Genomic DNA, 27,500 nt, shown 5'->3' with positions numbered 1-27,500 from the left:
AAGATGAAACTACAATTGGAATTAGAGAAAATGAAGATACTCAATGCACGAGAAGAAGAATAAAGGCAAATAAGAAAAGATGAAAGAAAACCAAGATTAGCTCAGGAAGAGGAAGCAAGGAGACGAGAAGCTGCATTACAGGAAGTAGAACTCCAGAAGAAACCAGCGGAAATAGAATTGTTGAAAACAAGAGAAACTGCTAACATACAACTTAAAACCAAGGAAGAAGAACACAATCTTCCTGAAAAGTTCGACTTCAACAAAGCAAAGAAGCTCATTCCTACATTTGATGAAAAAGAACCCGAAGTATTCCTTGACACTTTCGAGGATACAGCTACCTCACTCGAGTGGCCGGCAGAACACTGGATAATGCTCATTAGATACGGTTTCAAAGGTAAGGCAGCTTATGTTTCCTCGCAAATCATTACTGTTAAGGATTATCAGTTCCTTAAGAAAGCTATTCTAGACGCTTATTCAATCACAATAGAAGGATATCATCAAAGTTTCGGCAACTCACAAAAATCTCCAACCCAGACATTTGTGGAATTTTGTGATACTAAAGGTAGACAATTTCAAAAGTGGATTGACAAAGCTGGAATTAAAGAATTTGAGTCACTTAAAAGTCTGGTAATCATGGAAGAGTTTTTTAGAAAAGTGCCATTTAACATTGCTAACTATATTTTAGATAAGGAGGAAACTGATCTCATGAAAGCAGCTAGTCTGGCAGATGACTATTTTCTGCGCCATAAATCATATAAACCTGCCCATTATAAAACTACCTTTTTTTCAGACAGATTTTGTACTTGCTGCAAGCAGGCAGGATATCTCATTGAAAAGTTCCCAGATCCTCAGTGTAGAAAGTCTGAAGTCAAAGAACATAAGCCTGGTAAAAAACAGGATTCCAAGAAAACGATGCATGTGACCATCCCTACTCCGGATTTAGATTCCTTCAAACCTTAAACATGCCAAGGTTCAGTAAATGGGAAACCTGCCGTTTGTCTTGGTGATACAGGATCGTCTCAAACTATTATCAACCTACCACCACGGGAGCTGACAATGAAGCAAGAATATGTTGCTGTAACGGACTTGAAATCGACCAAGACTCAACCCTTGGCTGAGGTAATACTTCAGTGCCCCTGCTACACAGGTAAAGCTTCTGTTGCTGTGTGTAATAAACCCGTGCCACATCCATCAATACAAGTACTGATAGGTAATGACCTTGCAGTGGCCAATGCTTTGAATTTAGTAGGAACAGATCCAGATGTCATTCTGAAACAAGAACTTTAAATGAAAATAAAATTGTTCAATCTGTATCTAAAGTTCCAAAGAACAATAAAACTCTTGAAACATATAAAGTAGAGAAGGCTTTGGAATTAGTAAATTTAAGCAAAGTAAAGTTTCAGCAGTTGAAGAATAATGATCCTTGCCTTACGACGTACTGGAAAAGGGTAGAAAATCCATCAGATAACCCCAAGACTCCTTATTTTTATGCTGATCACGGCTTACTCTACAGGCATTTTAGATCTTCCAAAGCACCAGTAACTTCCACGTGGCAGGACTGTCACTAGCTTGTCTTACCAGTAACCCTTGTACCACCACTTCTAGATTTGGCTCACACCTCTGATTCCCATCTAGGAGTTAATAAAACCTATCACAGAGTTTTACCGGACTTCTTCTGGCCAGGTATAAAGAAAGATATAAAGGAGTACATAATATCCTGTCATCAATACCAGGTTCACAGGTAGGCCCAACAAGAGTATTATTCATGCACCTTTGCAGCCCATCTCGGTACCAAAACAACCTTTTGAGAAAATAATTATTGACTGTGTAGGACCTGTGCCTAAAACTCTGAGAGGTAACGAGTACTTGCTAACTGTCTTGTGTCCTACTACTATATATCCCATTGCCATGCCTATTAAGAACATTAATGCCAAAACCATCATTGGTCATCTTGTTAAAGTGTTCACAGCCTTTGGATTTCCTAAGATTCTCCAATGTGAGAGAGGTACTAATTTTAATAGTAAGCTTTTCAAACAAAGTATGTAAGAGTTTAATATTCACAATGTCTATGCTTCTGCATATCATCCACAGACAAATGGAGCTCTTAAAAGGGTACACCAGACCATAAAAATTCTTTTATGTAAATACATGGAGGAGACTGCCCAATCATGGGATGAAAATTTAGACCTCCTCATGTATATGCTACACAGTGTACCTAAAGGTGCGTCCACACTAGCGACAAAACATGTCGACAACACTGTTTACAACTTTGTAGGCAACAAGTTGTTAGACTGTTGACGAAACATTGTTGTTGAGATGTTGGTAGAGATTTATCGGTGATATGTTGGCAACCCTGGTGTGGACGAGTAGATGTGGTTGGAGATACCCGGACAGACACACAACACCGACATCGAGATTTGAAGGCTCTTCACTTTTCCCATTATGCAATAGGGAGGGTCTCGTCCAGACTCTACGACGGTGCCTCCTCCGCTGTAAACACATAAGCACAACAACAGCAGCAGCAGCCGCCAGTGCGTCCTGACACGCCGACATACTTTTCCAGTCTCTAGAATGAGGTGTGGATGGCTTCACCAAGTTGACGCGTGTTGCCATTATGTTGCCAGACATTGTAGCAGACAAAGTTTCATACATTGATGTCGATATGTGTACTGATGTTGACTATAAGGTTTCCAACTTTGTTGTTGATATGTCAGTAGACACGATGTTGCCAGCGTGGACGCACCTTAATGATTCGACTGGTGTATCACCCTTCGAACTTATGTTTGGTAGGAAACTACGAACAACGCTAAGTATGGTGAAAGAAAATTTCATTCATAATAAGGAGGAGGATACTACCACCCTGTTAGCTTATATGAAAGAACTGAAAGAAAAGTTCCTTTCAATGTATAATTTTGCTAATGAAAATCTTTTGATTTCTCGTGAGAAAATGTCCAACCTTTACAACAGGAAAATAAAGCTGCGAAAATTCAACATTGGCAACCAGGTTCTGGTTTATCATCCTATACCAGGTGCACCCTTAAGAGAGAATTTTATGGGACCCTATACCATCGTCAGAAGACCTTCCAAATTAAACTATATAATCTCCACACCTGACCGAAGACGTCCTACTCAAATGGTACATGTTAATCTTAAAAAACCATATCATGCACCTGCTAATGTGGTAAGTCTTCTCAAACGGTTTCTGTTGATACCACAGTTCAGTTCAAAAACCAGGAGGTAGATGAAGAAACTCCTTCAGAGGATAATCTTGTATCATGGAAGAATCTTCTCAACAGACAAGTACTAGAATCCTTGCCAAGTTATCTTGCAAAATTCCCACCTAATCATCTTAAAACTTAAATTAAGTTATTGCTGGAGTATTCAGATGTTTGTTCGGATCAATTAAAAGTCAGTGACACAATTAAGCATGATATAATTTTAGAGACAGGAACTACACCTATAAGTCAGCCATATTATAGAGTATTTGGTAGAAGACTGGAATCTCTAAGAAAGGAGGTTCAATACTTATAAGATAATAATTTAGCTGAACCCGGTATGTCACCTTGGGCTTCACCATGCATTTTAGTACCCAAAGCCAATGGTCAACTACGGCTATGCACAGATTACTGCAAATTAAACAAAGTCACCATAAAGACTCATTTCCTCTACCTTGAATTAATGATATCTTGGACAACATAGGGAAGGCAAAAATCCTAACACAAATAGATTTGATGAAAGGTTACTATCAAGTTCCATCAACTGAAAAGGCAAAAGAAATTTCTGCCTTTACCACCCCATTTGGTTTATTTTCTTATACAGCGTTACCTTTTGGACTTACTAATTCTCCTGCTACCTTTCAGAGAATGATGAGTAACATTATCACAGGCTTACCTAACACCTACGTGTACCTGGATGTGATCATTGTCAGTGAGAATTGGGACGAACATCTACATCTTCTAAGGCAACTACTTGAATGGTTTCGAAAAGCCAAGATAACCATTAATTTAGTAAAGAGCACATTTGGCAGAGCGGAAGTAACTTATTTACGCCATCGCATTGGCAACGGTCACATCGCCCTGAAAGAAGCCAATTTCTTAAGTATAAAGCAATTTCCTATTCCTTCTAACAAAAAAGAGTTAAAGACCTTCCTTGGTATGATATCTTACTATTCAAGATTTTTAAGAGATTTCTCTTCATTTGCTGCCCCACTCTATAGATTAACATCATCAAAAGTATCTTTTTCCTAGACTCCAGAAATAAATACGATCTTTCAAAATTTAAGACATTCTAATATGTAAACCGATACTCAAGGCTCCTGACTTTAGGAAATATTTTTGTCTCCAAGTAGATGTCAGTGCTACCGGCTATGGAGCAGTCCTGCTGCAAACATCCACTCCCATAATTCCAGATGAGGACGTAACTCTAGACTCCCTCCTACCCATCGCCTACTATTCAAGGTATTTCCGGGAGCACAGACTCGATGGGCTACCATCGAGAAAGAGCTGTATGCCATAATAGCAGCTCTTCAGCATTTCTCACCATACCTCGAGGGTCATCAGAAAGTAATGATTTACAGACCATCGTCCTTTAGTGTATTTGGAACGTTCCCGACTACAGAATCAAAAACTTCTAAGGTGGTCATATCACCTAACCAGATTCAACGTTGAACTTCGGACCATCAAATGCATCAACAACTCCATAACAGATGCCTTATCCCGTTTCCCAAGACCGTCTGCAGAATAAAAAGATACTGTTGGGTCGACCTGATCTCCACCCGTATAACAGCTATCAGGGATTGCTGTTATCCTACAGGGGAGGAACTGTGACGAGCTGTCACATTAAATATTGTAAATAAAAAATAATTATTAGAAATACAGTTCTGTATTTTCTGTAGAAACATTCTTGTAAATTGTTCCATCTGTATTTAAGCACTTTGTTCTCGTTTAAATGCTCCTAGGACATTCTCTAGTCCAGTACTTTAAAAAGTTTACATTTATTCTGAAAAGAATGTAACAGATGAGAGAATCACAGCTGTTCATACAGTCAACATCTGCTCGCTATTTTACATTGGTGCTTAATTGTGGTGTAAAGTGATTATTGTTATATATTAGTTGGTGCATTATAGTTTTTTATTAAAGTTAAATGTTTCTCGAGTGTTTCCTTATTCTTGTGGCTGGATCTTGGTGTTTTGGGTTATTAGATTATTTATTAAGAGGCATATTAAGTGCTAAATGAAGTTAAGTTTAAAGTGAATATAATTCAGTGATAAACTACAACAGACATATTTTGTTTTGGTGGTAATTTTTTTATTATTGCCCGCTGACTTGTATTATAACAAGGCCATTACATCGCTACCATACCACCTGGTAAAGAATATACTTGCAGTGGTGACAATATATATTCATCATACAGGGGAAAATTGCTTCCTTCATCTATGTACTCAGAAAGGAATCTTTTCCTGGTTTGTCTTGCTGGACTGGAGCTACGCTCCTGTCTTTTGAAAAAGCCCCACACACGCTATGGACTGGCCGGCTTAGTTCAAGAGGATTGGGCACCCAGAATTAGGCCTGCATGGTTCCTTATTTCGGTATCAAATACAACTGTTACAACTAATTTTGGGAATGCCAAATTTTGGTACTTTTTACTTCCTTTATTTTTACTTAATTTAGATATATGAATTCTGACTTGAAATTATATGAAAGAACGTGATAGGCACTCCCTATTTCTCTTGAAGTCACTATAGGACTACCTAATTCGTTTATCCCTCTTAATCCTAGAATTCAAATGTCTCCTGGGAGAAATAAACCTATAGGATTTTTTGCACCTTTTTGGAGATAATCTCATTCTGATGCACAACTATACTTTCAATTATGCGTACTTGCTTTTGTGTTAATTTACAGACATTTGAAAAAGGATCGTGTATGTGTAGCTAGTGAGAAGAGGGTCAGGTATACATAGGTCACAAAAATAGAATGATTGGCAGCTACCTAATTTATCATCTATCCATATTTTAGACCCTAGTTATTATTTTTCTTTATTGGGTGCATAAAATATTGTTCTTGTTTATCATTTTAGATTGACTAAACTCTGGAATACCATAGTTTAGATACTATGGGCCCAAAAGGCTCGAGTAAGGAAAACAAGCCTAATGAGGAAAGAAAATAAGGAAATGAAAAATTAAAAGAGAAGTAATGAGCAATTAAAATAACTTATTTTAAGAACACTAGAATAAATACATTCTGTGCTTATTTGCATGGACAAAATCGTCGATAGAGAAGAGAGTAAATGATTACAACAAGTGAAATTAATAAACTGAAGGACATGAAGTGTTATTATTATTGTTACTTGCTAAGCTACAACCCTAGTTGGAAAAGCAGGATGCTGTAAGCCCAGGGGCCCCGACAGGAAAGGAAACAAGGAAAAATAAAATATTTTAAGAACAGTGAGGAAAGGAAACTAGGATAAGTAAAATATTTTAAGAACAGTGAGGAAATGAAATAAGGAAAAATAAAATATTTTAAGAACAGTAATAACGTAAATAAATATTTCCTACTGTATATGAACTATAAAAACTTTAACAAAACAAGAAGAGAAATGAGATAGAATACTGAGCCCGAATGTACCCTGAAGCCAGAGAACTATAACCCAAGACAGTGGAAGACCATGGTAGAGAGACTATGGCACTACCCGACTAGAGAACAATGATTTGATTTTGGAGTGTCCTCCTAGAAGAGCTGCTTACCATAGCTAAAATGTCTCTTCTACCCTTACCAAGAGGAAAGTATCCACTGAATAATCAAAGTGCAGTAATTAATCCCTTGGTAATCTTAGTGTTGTCAGGTGTATGTGGACAGGAGAATCTATAAAGAATAGGCCAGACTATTCGGTGTATGTGTAGGCTAAGGGAAAGTGAAGTGTAACCAGAGAGAAGGATCCAGTGAAGTACTGTCTGGCCAAAGGACCCCATAACTCTAACGGTAGTATCTCAACGGGTGGCTGGTGCATACATGTCTATTTGAAAAAAAAAATGTATCTCCAAAACATGATGTGTGCCTGTGATTCTCATCTTGTGAGATAGATCGGATTAAAGGCTTTGTTTTGTCTACACCTGGATTACTCCTCCTAAGTTCTTTGCTATCTCTTCCTTACGTCTTCTGCACAGTATTAGTACCCTCATTAATCTTTTGACTTTGGGAAAAGAGAGAGAGAGTTCTCCTATAATATAACAATGATAGAGCAAATACTGTTTCAATACAGTAATAAAGCAAAAGATTATGAAATGCCATCAGTTTATCATTATATTATAAAAAGCTCTCCGATTAAAAGACGAAATATGGTCGTATAATAATAGTGTAAGTGTCAAAATTGGCGAGTCGACCAGGTCGCCATGCCAGTCCGTCTTCCCACACGCAAGAGACTGGCTGGGAATACTGCCATTCTGCCAATCGCGTCAGGACTGGCCTGTCCGGTCAAACATGTGAAAGGATGACAGGACAGGCTAGTCGCGCCGGGTTTGTCCTGTTTGCCTCACATACACGTTCAGGATTGGCCGGTTCGTGCCAATCGCGGTCAAATCAGTGCGCCAGTCCTATGCATGTATGGCCTGCTTTACCCCGGTAGCATATGCTCATGTGGTGTACCTAAGACCAACAGATATACTCTTATCTGTAGGTCTTGCGTGTACCCGTCTTCAGTGTCTTTCCTCCCCGCAGTGAGGAGTCCTGGCGCGGTTAGGTCGACAGAACGAGACGTGTAAGGTGTCTTTTATGTTGTGTATGTGCGTGTACCATGTGCCATTTTCATTTTTACTGTTAATATTTGTTTTGCCTAGTGTCTAGTCTCTTCCAGTCGAGCAATAGATTGAAATAGCAATCCAATCAAAATATATAGCAATATTACCTTCCTTCGTTTTATAAGGATTTATAAAATCAAGACAGAAAGAGAAAATGGGGTGTCTAATGAAGCAGGAGAGAGAGATTTGTTTTGATTTAATTTGAAAAGATATGGTGGTGAAAAGGAGATTAAAGTGGGTCATTTATGGTTTTCAGGGTGTTAGAGAGAGAGAGAGAGAGAGAGAGAGAGAGAGAGAGAGAGAGAGAGAGAGAGAGAGAGAGAGAGAGAGTTGGCATTGACTTTCACGTGAAAAAATTGAAAAGTTAAAAAGTTAAATTGAATATACTTCTAGGGAAAAAAATATGATAGAAAAAGTTGTATGCGATTTTATTTTGATATAACGACAACCCGAAAGACAGGTGATTTGGAATTCTTTTCAAAATTACACGGTGGAGAGAGAGAGAGAGAGAGAGAGAGAGAGAGAGAGAGAGAGAGAGAGAGAGAGAATGGAATAACATTGTTATTGTTCTTCCCTGACATGATGAGGAGAATAAGGGTCGCCAAAATAGACTATAAATTGTGACCTCAAGAACATTCATGGTGGGGGTGCCCGGAGCGTCGTTACAGGGAGAAAGGGAGAAAGAGAAAACAAGCGTTATACACACACACACGCACACACACACACACACATATATATATACATATATATATATATATATATATATATATATATATATATATATATATATATATATATATATTACATACAAAATTAGATATACATATACATATATATGTATATGTATATATATATATATATATATATATATATATATATATATATATATATATATATATATATATATATATATATATACACACACACACACACACACATATATATATATATATATATATGTATACATACATACATATATATATATATATATATATATATATATATATATATATATATATATATATATATATATATATATATATATACAGTATATATATGAACTCCAGAAAATTTTACATTCCTCTCCACCATCAGAACTTTCTCTTTTTCATCAGAGGAAAGAAGGGAAAGGTGCTCGCAGAGAGAGAGAGAGAGAGAGAGAGAGAGAGAGAGAGAGAGAGAGAGAGAGAGAGAGGCAACACCATCAACAGTACCATACCTGTTTCAGAAAGGCAACTTTAAGATTCTAATTAAGAGCCCTCGGAAGATTAGTTATCGGAGGGACGTCCGTAGCTATATCCCTTTGAACTCACAACTGGAAAAGGTGGAAACATCTCCACGAATATGCATTTGGCTATGCCACAAAACTGCGACAGTTTACGCTTAAGCTCGTAATTGCAGAAGACGACTGCAATTGCAAAGAACAACTGTAATTGCATAGGATGACTGTAATTACAGAGAACAACTGTTATTGCATAGGATGACTGTAATTGCAGAGAACAACTGTAATTGCATAGGATGACTGTAATTGCTGAGAACAACTGTAATTGCATAGATGACTGTAATTGCAGAGAACAACTGTAATTGCATAGGATGACTGTAATTGCAGAGAACAACTGTAATTGCATAGGATGACTGTAACTGCATAGGATGACTATAACTCCATAGGACGACTGTAATGGCATAAGACGTAATTGCATAGGACGACTATAATGGCAAAGGATGACTAGCTTCATAGGACGAACGTACTGTAATTGCATAGGACGACTGTGATTGCATAGGATGACTGTAATAGCATAGGACGACTGTAATTTCATAGGATGACTTATATTTGCAAGTAAGTATCTTGCCTTCGCATACACACGCACGAGCACGCACAAGTTCACATTTACATTAACCAGATCTTTGCAAGTAGAACCGGTAGTATACTATTATCGTGAAAGCGCTTAATTCATTAATGGTATTTGACTGTTTTTACTTTTCTTTCTGAAATTCAGATTTAAGATATCGGTGTAACTTGCAGCGCATGTTTTTACGTTGAATAGGCTGACATAAGTCTCTCTTTCGGTCTATTTGTGAAAGATCTATTCTAATGGTATTGATTGCAATATTCATTGAAGGGAAATGTTGGAAATTGATAAATTCAAACAATGTTTGTGTTTAAAACATAAGTGATGAATATGTTAAGGTAGAGGTTTCTGGTTTCAATTCCAGTTACATCAGAATATACTCACCAGAACGTCAGCAGGGCAATCCCAACCCCCTACTGTGGTGCCCAACCTCAGCTGTATCCTCCCCAGTAAACAGCTTAAAATCACGGTCCCGGACGGGGATCGATTTGATGCAATGGGAATGCTAGGCGAATACATTAGCACTGTGCTAGCCAGGATGTTAGTATGAGAAACAAAACTGGGAATCGAGAATTTTGGAGTTCATTGAATCTCCGCTACTCAATGTATCTCTTCGGGGGGTAGGGGTGGATGTGTGTGGTTGGTTATAATGCGGACAGTGCACCTCAAACGGCGCACTGTAATCCTTACTTTAAGTTCTTTGTAGCGTCTTTTCAGTGCCTAGCTGAACTCCCTTTTAACCTACTATACGTTGCAACCTTAAGCTTCCCCCCAGATGCGCATGGGTGTTGAACGTCCTCCTAAGCCCCAGTGCTCTGCGTTAGGTACCAAATTAATAAGTCTAATCCATTCCGAACAAAGAATGAATAATTAATAATCGGTTGTATTATGTGTGTTTGATTCCCATATTCAAAATTGGAAACCGTTTCTATGTGTATGTATGATTATGATTTGCAAATTTGGAAACCGCTTGTATGTTTTTACAAAGAAAATGTGCAAAATGTTTGTTAACCTAATATGCAAAATTGAAAACCGCTGGTTTGTGTTTATAAATCTAATATGCAAAATTTGTATGAATCAAATATGCAAAATTCAAAACTGCGTGTATGGGCTCATAAATATATGCAAGAGTTTTATAAATCTAATATGCAACATTATAAACCACCTGTATGTATTTATAAATTTATGCAAATTGCTATTAATTATTCTAATATGAAAAACTGAAAACCGCTTTACATGTGTGTATGATTCTGATAACCAAATTAGAAACCACTTTTGTGTGTGTGTTTATATTTCTGATAACTAAAATTAGCTACAGGTGAAAATGATTTGACCTGTAAGTTGTAGAACTGATGTAATCTAAAATCGACGAGATTGTAAGCAGCTGCATTACCCGGATATACGTTTTAGTGGTCGATATAGATATTGTATTGATAAGTCATACATAAATGACTCTACTGCACAAGTCAGCAAATATGATGAGTAAGTTGCTGCTTCGTCTCCGTGTTATGCGAAGAGGTAATTCACTAACAATGCCTACGATTGTATAAATCGGGGAAACTTGTTTTGATACAGCTTGTGATGTGTTACTGTACTTAAACACATATTGACATATCAGCTGATTTGCTGAATGCGATTACTCTAAACTCTCCCATTATCAACAATCCACACTGACCACTGTGGTGAAAAAACTGGTCAAAAACCGGACGCGAATCGACATGTCTGAGGCCTTTATCCTGTATATATATATATATATATATATATATATATATATATATATATATATATATATATATATATATATATATATATATATATATATATATATATATATATAAAACCCATATATTATACTTGTAATATCTGGATTCTCTCTACCTCGGGATCAGAGACCCAGGGGGGAATCATCTCAAAGATAAAAGCTTCTGGTCGGCCGGGGAATCGAACTCGGACCCAAGAAACGGAGGTTCCATCGACTTAGCAACTCAGCTACAAAAGAGAGATTAATAGCTTTTGGTCTGCCTGGGAATCGAACCCGGGCCCATGAAACTGAACTTTGCTATAAGTACTATTTGACTTGCATACCATTTCTTATGTCGATATCCCGTACGACAATAATTAATAGGGAATTATATTCAAACAAAAATGTGAAAAGGCAGTATGCAAATCAATATTTTAAATGAGAGTAAAATGAACAAAGAAAGTAAAACAAATAACAGACCAGGGGAGGACTTCTGTGATTGTAAGCAAATAGTAGGCCTTTTATAGCCACGCACGGATGTGGAAAAGGGGATAGAAGGGATAAATAAGACTTTGAAGAGTAAGCGAAAAACTGTGTGGTGTAAAGAGCCTTGCTAAAGTTTTCATTAACATTGGTAGATGCAAATTCAGGATGCTATATCTGCATGTTAGTGTAAGAATAATTGAAAACGGTAAGAAATGTATATCTGGGTGTTATGATAAAGGTGGAGCAGCAGAGTATTTTAGGTTCAGATGTTTTGGGAGGAAGAGTAATAGGGAGACATAGCATTTGCTTGCAGGATGGTGGACAAAGACTTGCTAGAACTGGAATGCCTTAGTTAGTACTTACTAACTAGGGGATGCGTTAGTTAATACCCACTACCTATGGAATGCCTTAGTTACCTATTATCTATGGAAGGCCTCAGTTAGTACCTACTACCTATGGAATGCCTTAATTAGTACCTACTACCTATGTAATGCCTTAGTACCTGCTACCTATGTAATGCCTTAAGTAGTACCTACTATCTATGGAATGCCTTAGTACCTACTGCCTATGGAATGCCTTAGGTAGTACCTACTATCTGTTGGAGATTATTTCATTGTCATACCACGACTCCTGTCCATACAGTAACACTGATCTCACTAAACTGATACGTAACCAGATTTTTATTTGTAAATTCAGGCGATTTGGTTTACAAATTTTATATACGTGTGTGTGTGTGATAATATATATATATATATATATATATATATATATATATATATATATATATATATATATATATATATATATATATATATATATATATATATATGTATATGTATATATATATATGTATGTATATATATATGTATATATGTATATATATATATATATATATATATATATATATATATATATATATATATATATATATATGATAAAATAGAATAAATTATTTTATTTCTTTGATACATCTGTAGTGTTTTTTTTTTTTTTTTCGATTAACACCCGGTATCTCAGCAAAGAGTAGCACGCATTTATACTAGCTTCATTATTTTTCAGTCGTGATGTGTGATCAAAGGAAATATGGGTGAGAGAGAGAGAGAGAGAGAGAGAGAGAGAGAGAGAGAGAGAGAGAGAGAGAGAGAGAGAGAGAGAGAGAGGTTGGAATATTAAGATTAGACGGAACGCTTTAGGGACACTTTCACGTTCAAAGGTTATTGTGCAGCTTTTGACACAAGTAGTTCATTAGTCACTTGCTAATTAATTGACTGCGGTATGCTCGAGGGCTTGGGACCTCGTTCCATGGATAATGTTGAATAAAGAAATTAAAAAGAAACGAAAATGTATTAGAAAAGGCCATCTCATACACAAATTTATTAGAAGAGGCCAACGCCGATTAACGTGGTTATCCAAATATTCTACATGTGTAAGCGACCCGTCAAAACTTAGGGCCAAGTATTTACCCAAATTTTCTACAACTAGTGTACGTGACCTGTCCAAAATGATGACTAAATATTCTACAACTAGTGTATGTGACCTCACGTCAAAACGTACGGCCAAGTACCTACCCAAATATTCTACAACTAATGTACGCTACCTGTCAAAAAGTAGGGCTAAGTATTTACTCAAATTTTATACAACTAGTGTATGCAACCTGTCAAAAATTATGTTTTGATACTCTACAACTAGTGTACGCGACCCGTCAAAAACTACGGCTAAGTATTTACCCAATATTCCACTAGTGTACGTGACCCGTCAAAAACTACGGCTAAGTATTTACCCAATATTCCACTAGTGTACGTGACCCGTCAAAAATGACGGTTAAATATTCCCCAACAAGTGTACGCTGCCCGTCAAAATGTATGGCTAAGTATTTACCCAAATATTTTACAACTAATGTACGTGACCCGCCAAAAATGACTGCTAAATATATTGACACACATAGACATTCAATCCTTCCCCTTTATCTAACGACAACCCACTGGTTCGGCAATTTGTGGGAGTGGGTGGTTTCCAAGTGTACCCATCAGGGTAACCCCCTCTCACCAAGGCTTGAATACGACCGCTCAGCGTGACAATATTCAGTTTCGGTATTTGTTTACAAGAGCACGCTCTCCATTTACTCCAAAACTACGCAGTCCTGCAACTCTCCTCTTCTTGTATAGTAATTAGGAGGTTCTGTAAATCCTGGGAAAGCAAAAACTAGCAAGATATGTTGCGCAGGGCGGGGGGAGGGGGTTTGGTGGAGGTGGTTCTAAACTACCTGGAACTGACATCGTCAACATAGTCTTCTTCTTCTTCCAGATTGCCCGGAACCACGTCCGGACGGGGGCTCTATGGACCATACGTCCTAGGCCCCAGAGTCAACATAGTCAATCAAAGAGAAGTTCGTGACGTCAGCGTACATTTGGTATATATTCATATATACTAAGTTGAAAATGGAGTAATTACTCAGAAGTGTCACTATTTGTGAATTGTATATTTTATTTGGTAAATACTTGACAATAAATCTTATCTATTTTTAAAGAAACATTTTATGAGAATGACTATTTTTGCAGCGTCTGTTTTCATTGGCGGGGAATTGGCGGGCATCCTTTAGGCAGGGGTCAATAGATGGCGTTAGTGTAGCAAAACGTCGTCCGGGAAAATTAGTCATTCCCAAAATAGTTTATTTAAAAAAAACACTTTAATAATATTTATCATTAAATATTTACCAAATAAAATATACATTCACAAAGAGTGACATTTTTGAGTAATTACTCTATATTTTTATTTTAGTATATATTTCAAATATATACAAAATGTCCGCTGACGTCACGAACTTCTCTTTGGTTGACGATGTAAGTTGCAGGTTGTTTAGTACCTCCTCCACCAACCCCCCTCCCCCCCTTGTGCAACATATCTTGCTACTTTTTGCTTTCCCAGCATTTTAAGAAATTCCTAATTACTGTACAAAAGGAAAAGAGGTGCAGCACGGCATAATTTTGAAGTAAATGGAGAGCGTGCTCTTCTAGACAATTATATCAATTTTTTTCCTTTTTTTTTTTCTGAAGTATGTGAATGTTATTGAAATGATTGTAAATTTTTTTTAACTATGTGAATCCAGGATTTTCTTTTAATCTCCCTTATATGATGGAAAGCATGTCTCTTGTTCTTTATTATGTAGGGTAGATGAAAAAATGCATTCATATTAAAAAATATATTTATATAATAATTTCAATAACAATCACGTAATCCTACTAACAAACAAACAGACTTTCAGAGAAAACTAAATAAGAAAAAGTCACTACGAAATCAGAAAAAATCACTCCGAAATCAGAAAAATAACTCCCATGACCCCAATCATGAATATCAGTTGAGCGGTTACCAAATTCAAACCAACGGGACAGATCCAAACGCCCCTCTATAAATGATCAAGACCGTCCATAACGACAGAATCCTAGCGGAGACGATCACCTCGAAGACGCAAGAATGTCGGATAAATGTCAATGGTGAAGATCCCTGCGGGAAAGTCTATTCAATTATGAAAATCTTGTTAATTTTAGTTTGGAGGAGAGACCTATTCAATCCGTTCAGTTTGGTTGAAGCAGTGACTGTGGAATGTCTTTTTAAATGATGAATCTCTCTCTCTCTCTCTCTCTCTCTCTCTCTCTCTCTCTCTCTCTCTCTCTCTCTCTCTCTCTCTCTCTCTCTCTCTCTCTCTTGTTAATTCATGCTGTTGACCTTTTAACTTCCCAAACATTCCCTCCACGTGTGCATGTTTTTTTCACTTGTTAAGCAAAATCTCCAAATGTATTTGCCTTGAAGTAAAGTAAGATTATCAGAGTTTAATTTATATTGACTTATTTTAATTTTCCAGAACTAAGACAAATTTTGGAATCGCGCAATGAACACAAATACTTGAAAGAATCAGACTGCACTATTGATATTGAAACATACACTGTTAAAAATTTGCCGTAATAAAGGGAAAATCCTGGAATAAATGTTGCTAGGCATTTACCGTTTTAAAAATGGATATATTGACGTAAAGGAGTGATGTTACGGTCACCAACCCGTAAAAGATAATGAGAGAGTAGGGAAAAAATTACGGTCCCTTGTATTTTACTAAAATACGGCTGAAAAAAGTATATTTTTTACGGGGAATTTCCGATTAAAATTACGGTTTATTCAACAATGCAGAAAATGATATTGACTTATTTAGGGATCAGGCTACCAGATTCTCTGTTCTCGTATTGCAAGTCGCGCATTTGCTGAAGGAAGCAGTAAATATAATCTGGTACTTCGTCTATGGGGAGTTGCAATCAGGGTTGGGAAGAGCGAGGAAATAATACTGAATTAAAAGCTCGTATTCTTAAATACTTAGTGAAATTTTGGAGGCCGACAGTATTTGTAATGGGAAAAAACGTCTGTTATGGAATATATATATATATATATATATATATATATATATATATATATATATATATATATATATATATATCTACACACATTTGAATATATAGATCATTATAAATGTCTATATGTATTGTGTATATAAATTTATACATATGGTTTTATATATCTTTATATATGCATTTATATTCATCTGTATATCTATATGTTTATATACATACATATACTGTATATTTACATATATATATATATATATATATATATATATATATATATATATATATATATATATATATATATATATATATATATATATATATATACATATATATATATATATATATATATATATATATATATATATATATATGTGTGTGTGTATGTGTATGCGTGTATGTATATGTGTGTATGCGTGTATGTATATGTGTGTATGCGTGTATGTATATGCGTATGTGTTATATAATATGAAAGCGAGGCGGAGAATGAAATCTGGCCTTTTTTTCGCCAGTAGATCTTCTTCCCTTTCTTCTGAAGATAATTATTTTCTTGGGTCGCCTTTCATATCTCAGAAATTGCTAACTGACGCCCACAAGGAGCTTGTGGTATTTTCCTCTTCTCTGGATCTCTTTTCCTTTCTGTTTATATATATATATATATATATATATATATATATATATATATATATATATATATATATATATATATGTATATATATATATATATATATATATATATATATATATATATATACATACATATATAAATATATATATATATATATATATATATATATATATATATATATATATATATATATATATATATTCATTTATTTCTATCCTTTCCCTTGTACTTCATCCTGATGGCTTGACTCTTATAATTTTTTACACTTACCAAATCTATAATAAAAAGTTCATCAAGTGTCTTAGTTCAAGCAGTTTCTCTAATATCATGGTGGCCACGTAATAGCCTAGTGTAACCAGAGAGAGAGAGAGAGAGAGAGAGAGAGAGAGAGAGCGAGAGAGAGAGAGAGAGAGAGAGAGAGAGAGTTTTATCTTATACTTGCTCGCTGTAGATATAACACAAAAGACACAAAGAAATGTTTTTTGTTAATATTTATTCTAAGGGTTTTTGGGTCACTTGAGACACATAGTCTCTCTCTCTCTCTCTCTCTCTCTCTCTCTCTCTCTCTCTCTCTCTCTCTCTCTCTCTCTCTCTCTCTCTCTCACAGAGGAAAGTCAAACTCAAGCATGTTTTGAAGTCTTTCAGTTTTTATTCTCATCTTGATTTTTAATTCGTGTTGTAACTTAGCTAATAATAATAATAATAATAATAATAATAATAATAATAATAATAATAATAATAATAATAATAATAATAATAATAATAATAATACTAAATTTATGAACCACAGAAACGCCGTATGAAACATACTGTTTGTGTTTTGACTCAGTGTCCAGATATATATGACTTTGATAAATCGCTCAAGGCAAATTTAATACTGAGCCAGATTATGAAAGCTAACTTATTGCTACGTGCCGTATCTGCATTTTTGTCCGATACCAACCCTCAGTCAAACAACAGTTTTCAAGATGGAGGATTTCAGCTTATGCCTGATTTACGGGTCTAATTTTTTTTTTCTTTCAATATTTTTTATAAATAATTAAAAGTTTTCAAAATTGACGGTTTCATATTTTGCCGCGCTTACAGTTTTATCTTATTTGTTACTTTTTGATAGATGATTAAAACTTTTCAAGTTTGATGGTTTCAAATTTTGCCGCGTTTATTATCCTTTTTTTTTTATGAATAATTAAATTCCAGTTCATAAGCAACTAGAGTTAAACACAATGTGAACATTGCCTTTTTTTTCCTCAATAATAATAATGTTGAATCGATGGAACTAAAGAATTTCAAACTTGCAGCGAATGTTTTTATGTTGAAAAGGCTGACATGAGTCTCCCTTCATTGTTTATATAAGACAGATCTCTTTGAACGTTGTCACTGATCTTTAGATATTTTATATTCATTTTCATTAATTCTCATGATGTTTACTTATTTCATTATTTATTTCTTTTCCTCACTGGGCTACTTTTCCTTGTTGAAGCCCTTGGGCTTATTGCATCCTGCTTTTTACACTAGGGTTGTAATTTAGGTAGTAATAATAATGATAATGATAAGAATGATAATAATAATAATAATAATAATAATAATTATTATTATTATTATTATTATTATTATTATTATTATTATTATTATTATTATTATTATTATTATTATTATTATTATTATTATTCATTAATAGAATATTTGAAAGTGAAAGGTAATATATTTTTCAGACCACTTATATTTTAATTAATGGTGAACTTGTAAATATCTTGAAGACAATGTTAGAAATGGCGTATAATAAATGAATTTATTGAGATTTATTAAGAAGAATGTCTCTATTCTCTTCACGCAAATGATGAAAATCAGATAAAACGGAAAGTTAGTTCTAATGAGAGATATTGCTAATGTACGCGATCCGTCAAAATGGCAGCTAAATATTTAGGTATGTACACACGGATTCAACCCTACCCATCTCATTCCCCGTTTCTGAACTACCACACGGCAGTTTGGACAATTTGTTGGAGATTGTTGTTTATAAGTGGCTGTCGCTTAGCGTAGCAGGAAAGATGTATATATATATATATATATATATATATATATATATATATATATATATATATATATATATATATATATATGTATGTATGTGTGTATATATATACATGTGTGTATATATATATAAATATATATATATATATATATATATATATATATATATATATATATATATATATATATATATATATATATATACATATATATATAATTATATATGTGTGTGTGTGTGTAAATGTAAAATGTATATGCATATGTATATTACCAGGCACTTGCTGTTTATTACATACGGGATATTCTCAACGGATTAGAGCAATATGATTAATGTTAAAAATTACCACGCATTGATGTAGAGAAAGATCCGAAAAATATCGCATTGTACTATATTGTAACATTATTTAGGAGATTATCTTTAAGCAGTTGATAATTTTCACTCTTGAAAGCGCATCCCAAGGATTTGGCAGAACATTTTAAAGGGTATTTTCCACCGAACAACCCTTAACTATTAGCTTTATAGAACATTTCATCTTATATAGGTCGTTGAAAGGGGTTTTACGGCTTTTAAGGGGCTATTTTGAGGGTACATAATTATAAGGGCACTCGGACACTCCGTTCTATCTCATTTGTCTTCCTCTGTTTTTTTTTTTTTTTATATATAATTTGTATATGAAATATATATTTTAAATTCCTCTTGGTTATTCTTATAGTTTGTATATGAAATATATATTCTAAATTCCTCTTGGTTTTTTTTATAGTTTGTATATGAAATACTTATTTTAAATTCCTCTTGGTTTTTTTTTTCATAGTTTGTATATGAAAGATTTATTTTAAATTACTCTTTGTTTTCTTTATAGTTTGTATATGAAATATTTATTTTAAATTCCTCTTGGTTTTTTTATAGTTTGTATATGAAATATTTATTTTAAATTCCTCTTTGTTTTTTATAGTTTGTATATGAAATATTTATTTTAAATTCCTCTTGGTTTTTTTATAGTTTGTATATGAAGTGTTTATTTTAATGTTATTACTGTTCTTAAAATATTTCAATTGTTCATTACTTCTTTTGTACTTTATTTCCTTATTTCCGTTCCACATTGGGCTATTTTGCCTGTTGGAGCCCTTGGGCTATAACATCCTACATTTCCAACTTGCGTTGTAGCTTAATGATAATAAGGGAAGTTATATACGACATTCTAATAATAAATAAATGAGTGTTTTTGTGTGTGTGTGTAATATTGAGAGTAAATTCTCTTGTAATTTGCTGCGTAAATGTAAGAGTAAATTTTTTAATGTACATACAAGGGAAGTTTGAGGCGATATTTTAAGGGTGAATAGATGCTGTTTTTTTTTTTTTTTTTTTTTTTTTTTTTTACGGTAAATATTAGAAAGTTTCTGTGGAATTATACAGTAATTTTTTACAGTACATAAATTAGAAGTTTTCGGTAAAATTCTAAGGGTAAAATTGCGGAATATTTTGTGTAATTTCGAGCATAAATATTCTGGTATTTTTGCGTAATTGTAACATTTTTGAGGGTACATAAAGGGAAGTTTTTAGTGCTATTTTTTGCGTAGTTTCAGGAGAAAATATTTTGGTAATTTACTGCGTAATTATAATTTTCAAACTACATCTAATGTTTTAGACTAAATTCTAAGAGTAAATAGATGTGTTTTTTTTTTTTTTTTTTTTTTTTGCGTAAATTGTAGGATAAAGAGCATTTCATTACGTAATTTCTAGGGTAGATATTCTGGTAATTTTCTATGTAACTATATGAGTAATTGGAAGATTCTAACACGAAACGCTTTAGCGGACCCGTCTTCGTCGTACAGTTGGCTTCATCAATTCCGGTACACTGATGTCTCCTTAGCTTCCCATGAAGTGTACCATAATTAATGAAGCCAACTGTACCATCTTCAACAATCACTGGCTCTTGAAACATTGTTTACATAATTTTCGTCATGAATAATATCGAAGACATTATAACGAATATTATCATCAAAACTCCAAGTCCTAAAAGCGTATCTGGCCTAACGTTGGAAGGAATATATCTATGACAGTAATTTACAGCATAGAATCCAAGACATACGGATAGAGTAGGTCTGTTCACGCGCAGCTTCTTAGGAGAGCAGTCCTGATGCAGGCGCTGACGTCACTCAGGTCAAACTGACCGGCCGAACCCTTTATTTTCTTACCTGAATTTTGCTATATTCGTTCTTTTTTTATTTTTTAACGAATATCTAATTGTATGATTAATATTTTCTTTAATTGTGGGTTCTTGTATACATATAGATGTTTGGACATAATTTTATTCAATAAATAATTATACCAAAGTAGAAAAAAGAAACAGATATATACTTAAAGCGTATTAATGTACAGTAGATAGTTACAGAAATGGTGAAAATAAAACATCGCACAAAGTTACACCTGTGTTTAATACATCAGTCATTTTGTCATATTTCTCATTTTATCTTATTTATTTTGTCATCTTACTTATTTGTCATCTTACTCAATTGTCATCTTACTCATTTGTCATCTTACTCATCTTGTCATGTAACTAATTTTGTCATCTTACTAATTTTGTTATCTTATTTATTTTGTCATCTTACTCATTTTGTCATCTTATTTATTGTGACATCTTAATCATTTTGCCATCTAATTTATTTTGTCACCTTACTCATTTTGTCGTCTTACTCACTGTCATCTTACTCATTTTACGCTTTTCCCTCCACTCCTTTGCCATGTTTTGATTTAATATACGGATTCTGAAAAACATTCGACATCTTACAAAAATGAAGCCCTTGTCAAAATGATTCCTAACTATCTTAATTAGATGTGGAACATCTACAAACACATGGATGTCCCTATTAGAAACAGCAGGATTTGTAAAAGGTTTATCTTTTGTCATGCCTAAATTTTGCCACAGTTTAATATTCGTAGTATCAAGATCATTTACCATAGCAACAACTGGAAATCCTATATCTTCAATTTCTTTTTATTATTATTCCAAACGAGATCATTTTATAAAGTACGATGAAAATCATAATAAACGATCCGTTTCCAAGATCCAACATTCCACTTAACGTTACACACTGAACTTTTCTTTTAGGAGAGTAGAGTTTGTCTGTTCCCTCGTCGTATGTCCATTCATGAGCAACACTCATTTTATCAAATTTGTTCTTTGTTTCTTTGTTTGGGGTGGGAATGAAATATAAGATCTCCATTCCTGTCACAATTGGAGTTGCACCCGTAAACTGCACAATTCTTCGGCATATTTATGGCTACATGAAGTTTTTTTATATAAGTATATTATGAGGAAGAGTTATTGAATTTCTTTATCAAAATAGTAAAACTGTACTGTTGGTCTAGCTCGCACAAACGAGTTGATACCTTCAGCTGTTTCTGTCGACTAGAAAAGGAAGTGGGCATTAGGTTACCTGCCTTTCCCCTGAACTACGTCTTGCGCGGACTGGGTCGAATTTAGGCTCAAAGGTGAACAGATCTACTCTATCTGTAGGTCTTGATAGAATCACATTAGGGGTAGACCTCGAACGTTTATTTTTGCTTGAAAGCACACCGATGCCAGTGCTTAAGCCCATTTCCGTAGCAACTTTCAGCCAAGAAAGCCCAGAACATCTCCAGTGTAGACCACAAAACACGACTTCCTGCAACCTCCTATTAAAACCTTACACGATCGCTCTTCTCATTTATAACCTTGTTATCCGGCAATTTAAACGAATACAATTAAAAAAAAAAACTAACTATAATTCTAGGCACTAGCATTATCAGAGAGTTCAGTAGGATCCTGTCCCCATTGGCAAGCAAATTCCAACTCTACGCCGGAAGGACGCACGGTCGAAAATAAACGAGGATGTTCCAGGCCGCACGGGCCTGATAAATGACAGCTATAAGTAGGTCATAAAGAGTGATACCTGTCGCGGGGAAACAGTGTGATGGGTTAGAAGGTCATAAAAATGTTTATTAAATTCAAATTTTCCTTCTCTTAGATCTCTCGAATGGAAGGACGTCTTGTAACCTATGGACCTTGACGCTATATTATCTGAATAAATAAGAATTTATTTTTCTCAGATATCCAAGGATAGATTATGAATAGAATTATTTTGATTGAACACAAATGGTTGAATTTATTTCTCTCATATCTTCAACAATAGATCATGGTATGACAATGAAATAATCTCCAACAGATGTAGTAAATTTGAGAACAAAGCCCTCTGAAGAATATTGGGAGTGAAATGGCAGGACAGAATTAGATTGGAAACTATAAGAGAGATTACTCGGATACCATATGTGGATGAAATCATGGTGTGGGGTAGATGGAGATGGTTTGGCCCTGCTCTTCGCACTCCCCAAGAGAGATTAGTTCATTAAACTTTTAACTAGCCTCCACAATGCCCTAGAGTTGGAAGACCCAGGCCTACATGGCTGAGGACTATGAAGCTTGAAGTAGGAGATGATGAGTGTAGACGTATTGATTTAAAAGCTCAGGATAGAGACGACTGATGAAATCTAACCGAGGCCTTTTGCGTCAAGAGATGATGAAACTTAGACAGTCCCACTTTCTATTTCTCTTCCTTATTGGAACCAGCAGCGTGAAAAATATCAAGTAAATCCAATGACGAATATTTGTATCATAAGGACAGTTACTTTGAAGAATATAATTACTCTAATATGAAAATGATGTTCCTTTTAATAATTCTTGATTATGAATAGGAAAGAAATATTCAATCGGTGGAAGAACGGGATATTTGTGATTATGGAAACCGGGTGAATATTATTAGACCTTTGGATCAACTTGTGATTTTATGTGCTATGATGATATATTCTAAAGCTGATGAAAAGAAATATGGCAGAGAGTTATCAAAAACTCTGTAGCATCGCGAAGTTTTTCCTGTGACAATTTATTTATAATTTTTAGTATACTCTGTAGCATCGCGAAGTTTTTACTGTGACAATGTATTCATCAATTTTTAAGTATACTCTCTAGCATCGCGAAGTTTTTACTGTGACAATTTATTTATAAATTTATGAAGTATACTCTGTAGCATCGCGAAGTTTTTACTGTGACCTTTTATTTTTAATTTTTTTAGTATACTCTGTAGCATCGTGAAGTTTTTACTGTGACAATTTATTTATTATTTTTAGTATAATCTGTAGCATCGTTAAGTTTTTACTTTGACAATGTATTCATAAATTTTTCTTTAAGTATACTCTCTAGCATCGCAAAGTTTTTACTGTGACAATTTGTTTATAAATTTATTAAGTATACTCTGTAACATCGCGAAGTTTTTACTGTGACAATTTATTTATAATTTTTTAGTATACTCCGTAGCATCGCGAAGTTTTCATTGTAACGATTTGTTTATCAGTTTTTAAGTATACTCTTTAGTATCGCGAAGATTTTACTATAACAATTTATTTATCAAATTCACAAGTTTTTTATCTACAAAATTTCTATGATAAATATTTTGATAATTTTCTGCATAATTGTAAGCGTAAACTTTTGAGTTTAAATGTGAAGGATGTTTTTAGCGAAATTCTAAAGGTAAATAGAAGAAGAATAGATCGCAAAATATGCAAATTTATATGCATATAAGAGACCCAAAGTCTCGTTTTTAGAAATTTATTGAATATCAGATGATGTAGACTATCACATCTCTTCAAAGGTCCCCTTGTTTAGAAATGCGTCGCCAAAATGCTTTTGATCACAAATATCAGTCTCGTTGTCCCAATAGAACCCTTTTTATCATTAAACAAGAACTTGAAAAATAAAATAAAGGCAGCTGAATTTGGGTTTTACAAAAGAATGTTGAAGATCGCATGGACTGAGAGAATAAGAAATGAGGAGATATTGAGAAAAGTGAATCAGGAGAGATCATTTCTAAAAGTGATAAGGAGGAGGCAGATGGAATGTCTGGGACATATAATAAGAGGAGAAAACATCGAACTTGTGTGCCTTACGGGAAAGATCGAGGGGAGAAGAGCAAGAGGCCGGGAAAGGAAAAAGTTTCTGGACAGCTTACTGAAGGATGTAAATGAGATTGTAACAGCTGGACAATTTATACAGAGAGCTAGAGACAGGACCAGGTGGAAGCAATTACCCGCGTCGTGGGCATGTCACCTATATATATATAGATAGGCAGATAGCTTGCTAGCGAAGAAATTTTCATAAGATGAAAATGGCCTCGAATTACAGACGAAAAGTTACCGACACTCTTATTAAACAGCATTGTCAGTCGTGCTTATAAGAAAGGACAAATAAGTTTTGGTTTAAAGGTTTAAAGGCCGCTCATGAATGGCAGAGGTAAGGGACAGTGACATTACCCTACCAAGCAGGTCAATGCCCTAGAGACTGACCACATATACATATGATCAGCGCAAGAGCCCCCTCCACCCAAGCTAGGGCCAAGAAGGGCCAGGCAATCGCATCTGATGACTCAGCAGATAGACGTATAGGCTCCCCCAGACTCCCCCCCCCCATCCATAGCTCACAAGGATGGTAAGGTTGCAGCAACCAAAGGAACTAATGAGTTTGAGGGGAACTCGAACCCCAGCTGGCGGCCACCACAACTCTAAACTTTGAAGAAACAGCTTGCTTTGATTTGTCTCTTCTCACCAACTTTTTTGGCTTTTGATGTCTTCTCTTGTATTGTTCTGTTTTATTACTTACATTTAGGAGTGTTGTATTTCATTTAAACATATTTGTGTTGTGTTCTGTGGAATCTTATTTGATTATTACTACTACTATAGTTGAATCGATAGAAATTCAAAAGTTCAAACTTGCACCATATGTTTTTATGTTGAACAGGTCTCTTTATAGTTTATTTATGTAACATCTGTTTTGTTATTATTTATAAGATATTTTATTTTATTTGTTCATGATTTCTTAGATCGCTTATTTATTTCATTGTTTCGTTTTCTCACGGGGCTTTTTTTCCCTATTGGAGCCCTTGGGCATATAGCGTCTTGCTTTTCCAACTGTATATATGGTTAGTCTCTAGGGCATTGTCACTGGGGGACCTTTAAACTTATAAACTGATTAGTTTAGATATTCAAATGCTAGGGTTTTGTATACCATTGTTAATTTTTTTCATTTTTATAAATAATTTTCGCTCAATATCTAAGATCGATTTAGAAATCGATTCTGTTTTACACATTTAACCTTTCACGAATATCCAATCTGATGACGTCATAGTCGCTTATTTCTTTTCGATAATGTAATTCCGATAAGATAGACTTGTGAGATGGCTAGTGCACAATATTTTTAGGTATTTTTAGTTGAAGTCTAATTTTGTTGAAAGATATTTAGTGTTTTCTGGTAAGCTTCTCTATTCTGTATAGTTTTCTCAATAATATTGATCTCTCTCTCTCTCTCTCTCTCTCTCTCTCTCTCTCTCTCTCTCTCTCTCTCTCTCTCTCTCTCCTCTCTCTCTCTCTCTCTCAATATACTCATATATATATATATATATATATATATATATATATATATATATATATATATATATATATATATATATATATATATATATATATATATATATGTATATATATATATATATACATATATATATGTATATATGTGTGTGTGTGTGTGTACTGAGCATGTAATAATAATAATGATAATAATAAAAGATGTAATCCCTTACCCTAGCCTCATTGCTCTCGCTTGCGAACGGCTGGTAGCTAGCAATGAAGAGCAAAATGGACCCTGAAATTTAATTTTCATCCAGTGAGATACTGCAAATGGATTTTCTAATAATGTATTGAATTTATTCCCCATAAACATGATACGCACAACAGTTACTCCCCACATCTGTTTTTTTTTTTTTTTTTTTTTTTTTTTTTTCTAAGCCTTGTTCGACCTTGGCATTTCATTAACCCAGGGTTCCTGATAAACCAAAAGATGCGTTTCCTACTAATCATTGTAATTTGAGCGATAAACTTCAAACGGTTATTATTTTTCTTTTTGATCTAGTCTTCCCTTTTGTTGGAGGGAGGGCATTTTTTATAACACGGCCCTCCTATTAATCCTGGTTTTGCTTTTATATTCTTCTTCTTCTTCTAATTATTATTATTATTATTATTATTATTATTATTATTATTATTATTATTATTCTTTATTTCCATCTTTTCTCACCTTTATGCGAGGTCCATGTTTCTAGGCAGCGCTCTCCATCTACCTCTGTCCCACATTTCATCACCGGTTAAGCTACAACCCTAGTTAGAAAAGCAGGAGGTTATAAGCCCAAGGGCTCTAACAGGGAAAAATATCCCATTAAGTCCTACCTATTCAACTGCCTGATTACTGAACCCGCATTTCGTTAATGATTTGGAACGTAATTTCTCTTTTAATGACACTAGCTTTTGTAAAAAAAAAAAAAAAAAAATCTTAATTTTGCTACTTTTTGGCGTTTCCAAAAATAAATTATCGTTATTGTTTATTGGCTTTCATGTAATGTATTTCATCTATAATCGACATAGATTTTTGGAGTTAAAAAGACAAGATGGACGCAGAAGAGTCATACTGTAAAGTAGTCGATACACGTTGACTACAATTGATACACA

At 34.4% G+C, this 27,500-nt stretch overlaps 2 protein-coding genes across 3 annotated transcripts in view; both read right to left on the bottom strand.

Annotated features, from left to right (window-relative positions):
• LOC137626055 (uncharacterized) overlaps positions 1 to 27,500 on the bottom strand; it is a 154,060-nt gene that overhangs the window by 43,256 nt on the left and 83,304 nt on the right. The gene's annotated exons all lie outside the window — the stretch shown is intronic.
• The window catches only part of LOC137626347 (myosin-11-like), a 15,315-nt gene continuing 10,566 nt past the window's right edge, over positions 22,752 to 27,500 (bottom strand). Inside the window, exon 9 of the mRNA XM_068357418.1 lies at positions 22,752 to 22,849. Coding sequence (XP_068213519.1) covers positions 22,752 to 22,849 — 98 coding nt within the window. The remainder of the gene's footprint in view (positions 22,850 to 27,500) is intronic.

This window comes from Palaemon carinicauda, chromosome 33 (genome assembly GCF_036898095.1).
Source record: "Palaemon carinicauda isolate YSFRI2023 chromosome 33, ASM3689809v2, whole genome shotgun sequence".
In the NCBI taxonomy this organism is placed as follows: Eukaryota; Metazoa; Arthropoda; class Malacostraca; order Decapoda; family Palaemonidae; genus Palaemon; species Palaemon carinicauda.
The sequence above is the reverse complement of the archived record's forward strand: the minus strand, read 5'-3'. Positions and strand labels throughout refer to the sequence as shown.